Source organism: Chroicocephalus ridibundus, unplaced genomic scaffold (genome assembly GCF_963924245.1).
Source record: "Chroicocephalus ridibundus unplaced genomic scaffold, bChrRid1.1 SCAFFOLD_26, whole genome shotgun sequence".
NCBI classification, from domain to species: Eukaryota; Metazoa; Chordata; class Aves; order Charadriiformes; family Laridae; genus Chroicocephalus; species Chroicocephalus ridibundus.
This window is the reverse complement of record NW_026961775.1, coordinates 492077-498040: the sequence shown is the minus strand read 5'-3', so window position 1 is coordinate 498040 and position 5964 is coordinate 492077. Positions and strand designations below refer to the sequence as shown.

Genomic DNA, 5964 nt, shown 5'->3' with positions numbered 1-5964 from the left:
AAAGCAAAATAAAGCATTCATTCACTGCTTGATTTTCTGCTGCTGCCTTTATTTTGTTTCAAGTATGGAGGGAGTCTGGCTTCTCATGTACATCTCATCATTGGGATGCTAAAAATGTGAGCTTAGGAATAATATTATCACAAGCCTAAAATAAGAGGAAGAGAGAAAAAGAGAAACAGTGAAAGAGAGAAAAGAAAACAAGTAATATCGGAAGGAAAAAAGAAGGAAAGAAGGAAAGAAGGAAAGAAGGAAAGAAGGAAAGAAGGAAAGAAAGAAAGAAAGAAAGAAAGAAAGAAAGAAAGAAAGAAAGAAAGAAAGAAAGAAAGAAAGAAAGAAAGAAAGAAAGAAAGAAAGAAAGAAAAAAGAAAGAAACTACCAAAGAAAGCACGTAAAAAGGTTATGAACAAAAGGTCGTCCTGCTATTTTCTGTGAATATGCTGGGAGTCGTAGGAGAAAGACAGTTACCTCATTGAGGGTGAAATAGAGTATATTGCAACAGTTTAGTCAGGGCATCCCTGAGCTCCTGCTTCCTCATGCTGTAGATGAGGGGGTTCACTGCTGGAGGCACCACCGAGTACAGAATTGACACCACTAAGTCTAGATCTGTGGAGGAGATGGAGGTGGGCTTCATGTAGGCAAACATGCCAAAAATGATAAAGAGAGAGACCACGGCCAGGTGAGGGAGGCACGTGGAAAACGCTTTGTGCCGTCCCTCCCCAGAGGGGATACTCAGCATGGCCCTGAATATCTGCACGGAGGACACCACAATGAAAACAAAACACGCAAAAGAAAAAAAGGCACCAAACACAATAAGCCCAACTTCCCTGAGGTAGTCTGAGTCTGAGCAGGAGAGCTTGAGGATCTGGGGGATTTCACAGAAGAACTGGTCTAGGCCATTGCCTTGGCAGAGAGATATTGAAAATGTATTGGCCGCGTGCAGGAGAGCAGTGAGAAAGCCACTGCCCCAGGCAGCTGCTGCCATGTGGACACAAGCTCTGCTGCCCAGGAGGGACCCATAGTGCAGGGGTTTGCAGATGGCAACATAGCGGTCATAGGCCATGACTGTCAGAACATAAAACTCTGCTGACATCAAAAAGGCAAAGAAAAAGACCTGGGCAGCACATCCCGAGTAGGAGATGGCCCTGGTGTCCCAGAGGGAGTTGGCCATGGCTTTGGGCAGAGTGGTGGAGATGGCACCCAGGTCGAGGAGGGCGAGGTTGAGGAGGAAGAAGTACATGGGGGTGTGGAGGTAGTGGTCACAGGCTACGGCAGTGATGATGAGGCCATTGCCCAGGAGGGCAGCCAGGTAGATGCCCAGGAAGAGGCAGAAGTGCAAGAGCTGCAGCTCCCGTGTGTCTGCGAATGCCAGGAGGAGGAAGTGGGTGATGGAGCTGCCATTGGACATCGGATAGCTTTGTTCCCGAGGTACTGCCAAAGGAGGAAAGCACACTCACAAGTCAGGACAGCTCTGAGCAAATCCCTTCCCATTGCCTGCCCTTCCAAACCCAAGCCGCGGAAACACACTTTGCCTGTGTCCTTTTTTGCGGGAGCTTTCTGCATTGCCCTTGTTGGAGCTCTCATTGCTGCTGGCCAAGTGTGCCGTGAGGAGCAGAGCTCTGCTTGTGGGCTCCCAAGGAGTCATCCCTGCTCCACAGCAGCGGGGACTGGGGAAAGGGGTTACAGCTTCTGCCATTCACTAGTTACCTCATCTGTAATCCACTTGTAATGCAGAGGAGCTGCTCAGCATATTCCTGCAGGAAAACCTCAAGAAAACTCCTGGTTGTCCTCAAACTGCAGTGACATGAGCAGAGCCAGCTCACTCCTCAGCCTTGTTGGGGGGGAAAGACAACGCAGCTCTTCACTCACTGCCCCCTGATCCCCTGCAGAGGGATAGGGAGAAGAGGGAGAAAAAGGAATAAAAATCTCATGGGTTGAGATACAGACAGTTTGATAGACCAGTAACGGGAAAGAAACTAACAATCATTGTAAAAGAATATAGGAAACCAGGAGTGATGCAGTACAATTGCTTACCCCCCGATGCCCATCCCGAGCAGCGAACAGAGATTCCTGCCGCCCGGCCAACCCCCATTTCTATACTGAGCAGGACCAGCCCAAGGCGTTTTATTGGCCTCTCTGGTGGTTTTGATGCTGAGTTCATGAAGCTCAGACCCAGGGGAAGCTGATGAAACCTCTCCAGACATCAACGTCAGATGTAATTTTGAAAGGTTCTTGGAGCGTTAATGGGTCGTACGGAGGACCATTAGTGCCAAAGGCTCCTGGGGGCTCATTCGTTGTAAAACTGGAGGCAGTGAGGGCAGGTAGGCAAAGGCAATGGAGAGGTGTCTCTGACGCTGTCTAATGCTGAATGTGTGAGAGGAAGGCAAAGGGCCAAGCCCTGGCCTCCAGCCCCTGGGAAGGGAGATCCTGCCCCACAAGCACAGCTCAGGGCTCTTGCTGGGGCATTGTGATGGGAGGACGTGCAATGCCAAGGGCAGAAAGACAGAATGACGGCTCCCGGGTGGGGAAGAGGAGGCGCTAAGGCCCTAGTGCTGTAAGGATAATGTGTCTTCTGGTAGCCTTGGTGGCACAGACAACAGGCACAGCCAAGAGGAGAAAGACATAAGCACTGTTGGGGGCTTTCAGCCTTGCCAACTCCCTTGATCGTCTCCACCACAGGCTGTGCTATGGTGTCCCACATCTGCTCCTCTTCCCCTGCAGGCTGCAGACATCCCCCCTGCTTCCCCGTCTTGCTCTCCCCTCAGCATCTCACTGCCTTTACTCATCTCTCTCCATCGTCCTTGGCTGTTCCTGAAACACAACGCCTTGGGCTGATCCCGACTCCCTCTGGGTGATCTGTTGCAGCACAGCACTGCCCTTGCAGTGGCATTTCTTTCTCCTGGTGTCCAGTCTCCACCTCCCAAGCTGCCCTTTGTTGCATTATTTCTTTCTCCTGCTGTTTCCCACCAAAGAAAAGATCCATTGTCTCTGAAACAACCCTCCAACCAGGTTCAGGCCATTCCAATAGTGCCCCGAGCCTCCCTGCCACTGGGCCAGAGAAGCCCAGGTCCCTCAGCCTCTCCACCAAGCACACGTGCACTGGGCCCTAAAGCCCATCTTGGCAGACCTCCTCTGGACACTCTCCAGGTCCTCTCCACTTCTCCAAAATGGGGAGCCGCACACTGGGACACAGCTGTGTGCGTTGGGCCACAGCAGTGCTGAGTCAAAGGGGAAGGTGACTCAAGTTGCCTGGGGGGCACACGCTCCTCCTCCTGCAGCCCCGTAGGCAGCCGGCCTTGTTCATAGTGAGCGTGCACCACTGGCTCATGAGGCGTCCCTCAGGGTGCCCAGCCCCGTCTCCGCAGGGTCACTGCTCAGCACATCAGGTCCCAGCCTGTCCTGCTGCATTGGGGTTATTCTTCCCCGGGATGCAGGACTGGACACTTCTCCTTGAAAGACTTCAAGACATTTCTGTTGGCCAAATCCCAGCGTTTCTCCAGCTGCCCCTGGACTCAAGCTCCATTTGGTCAGCTGTTAATGTTTGTGTGCAGATGGTCACCCTGATGCTTGTTACCCAGGGCTCGGTATTGGGGACAGTTCACTTTAAGATCTTTATCAATGATCTGGACGAGGGGATCGAGTGCACCCTCAGTAAGTTTGCAGATGACACCAAGTTGGGTGGGAGTGTCAACCTGCTTAAGGGTAGAAAGGCATTGTAGAGGGATCTGGTGAGTCTGGATCGATGGTCCAAGGCCAGTGGTATGAGATTCAACAAGGCCACGTGCTGGGTCCTGCACGTGGGTCACACCAACCCCATGCAGCGTTACAAGCCTGGGGAGGAGTGGCTGGAGAGCTGCCCTGCAGGAAAGGACCTGGGGGTGTTGGTCGACTGCCGGCTGAATATGAGCCAGCAGCGTGCCCAGGTGGCCAAGGAGGCTACCAGCATCCTGGCCTGTATCAGGAACTGTGTGGTGAGCAGGAGTAGGGAAGTGATTGTGCCCCTGTTGGCACGGGTGAGGCCCCACCTGGAGTACTGTGTCCAGTTTTGGGCCCCTCACCACAAAAAAGACATTGAGGTGCTGGAGCAGGACCAGAGAAGGGCACCGGAGCTGGTGAGGGATCTGGAGAATAAACATTATGTGGAGCAGTTGAGACTGCTGGGATTGTTTAGCCTGGAGAAAAGGAGGCGGAGGGGAGACCTTCTCACTCTACAACTCCCAGAAAGGAGTTTGTAGAGAGGTAGGGATCGGTCTCTTCTCCCAAGTAAGAGGCGATAGGACCAGAGGAAACGGCCTCAAGATGTGCCAGGGGAGGTTTAGGCAGGATATTAGGAAAACTTTTTACACTGAGGGGGTTATTAAGCATTGGAACAGGCTGCCCAGGAAGTTTTTGAGGCACCATCCCTGGAGGTATTTAAAAGACGGGCAGACATAGTGCTTAGAGCTATGGTTTAGTGATGGCTTTTGTCAGAGGTAGGTTGATGGTTGGACTAGGTGATCTGAAAGCTCCCTTCCAACCAAGCAATCTGATGTTCCTCTTTTCCTTTCATGCCCTTTTCCACTCTTTTTCCACTCTCAAGTTCTTCTCTTGGATCATCCTCATCCCCTCCCATACAAAGAGCCAACTCTTTTTCACCGTTTCCTTGTTGGCCCTTCCCTTGGTGTTTCTGAGATGGTGACAGTGGCACTTTCCACCTTCCTCATGACGTCCATGACACTAGTAACCCCTTTTCTTACCTCTGCTGTCCTACAGTTACTCAATTGTCTTGTTAGAGGAACCACGACTCAGCATGAGCATTCTGCACATGCAATTTAAATGCTGACGTGCTGGAGCTTCAGTGCACAGGGACCTTGAGACACCTGGGGACGTGGCCAATGGAAACCTCCTCAAGTTTTTGAAGGAGAAGGGGCAAAGAGGGAGAGGACGAGGTGAGGAGTGAGTCTGAGGAGAGAGGCCTGGGCATTTTGAGGGACGCCATATGAGCCTCTGGTAAAGGCTCAGCACCATTAAGGCCAGCTGCATATGGGGTGGTGTTAGAAGGACTGTGCCACCCAGACAAGGGGAGTTATTGTCCCCCTTGACTCAGGACTGGTGTGGCCACATCTGCCCTCGTAGCATCCCAGAATGGTTTTGGTTTGAAGGGACTTTTAAAGATCATCTAGTCCAATCCCTGTTTTTTAGGGACATCTGCGATCAGGATGCTCAAAGCCCCGCCCTACCTGACCCTGACCACCTCCAATGATGGGGAATCCACAGCTTCTCTGGGCAACCTTTTCCAGTGTCTCACCACCCTCATTGTGAAAACTTTCCTCCCTATGTCCAGTCTAAATCCACCCTCCTTCAGTGTAAAGCCATTGCCCCTTGTCCTGTCATTACTGGCCCTGGTAAAATCTCTCTCTCTCTCCTCTATAAGCCTCCCTCATAGGTTAAAAGGCCACAAGAAGGTCTCCTTGGTGCTTTTTTGTTTCCACGTTCAACAACATCAACTCTCTCAGTTTCTCTTCCTAGGAGAGGTCTTCCAGCCTTCGAAGGATTTTTGGTGATCCTTCCCTTGACCCACTCTAGCAGTTCCAAGTTTTCTTGTGCTGGGTCCCCTAGAACTGGACACAGCATTCCAGATGAAGTCATATGAGATGGCAGTAGAGACGGGGAATCCCCTCCCTCCACCTGCTGGCCAGGCTTCTGTAGATGCAGCCCAGGCTATGATTGGCTTTCTGGGCTGCTGTCCTGGTTCCGGCAGGGATAGGGTTAATTCTCTCCAGGACACAGGCTGTTCTAACAGATGGAGCCCAGAGCCATGGATGAAATGAACTCAACGGACACGTTGGAGGGATGGCCCATAGACTCAGGGCACTATATCTGCATGAATATATACGTATATATATACATGACAGGGGAAAGTGGTGGCAATTCATTGGAACCTGTAAGATGTGGGCATGGCAGAGATGGTCTGGAATAAGGGGTGGA

At 51.6% G+C, this 5964-nt stretch overlaps 1 protein-coding gene across 1 annotated transcript; it reads right to left on the bottom strand.

The window, feature by feature from the left end:
- Window positions 1–466: 466 nt before the first annotated feature.
- Window positions 467–1405, bottom strand: LOC134509701 (olfactory receptor 14A16-like). The gene has a single exon (XM_063322304.1). It carries the CDS (start codon window positions 1403–1405, stop codon window positions 467–469), a length of 939 nt encoding a protein of 312 aa, XP_063178374.1.
- Window positions 1406–5964: the final 4559 nt, after the last annotated feature.

Coding starts and splice junctions, on each gene's coding strand:
- LOC134509701 (XM_063322304.1), bottom strand. CDS start 1,405: ATGTCCAATGGCAGCTCCATCACCCACTTCCTCCTCCTGGCATTCGCA.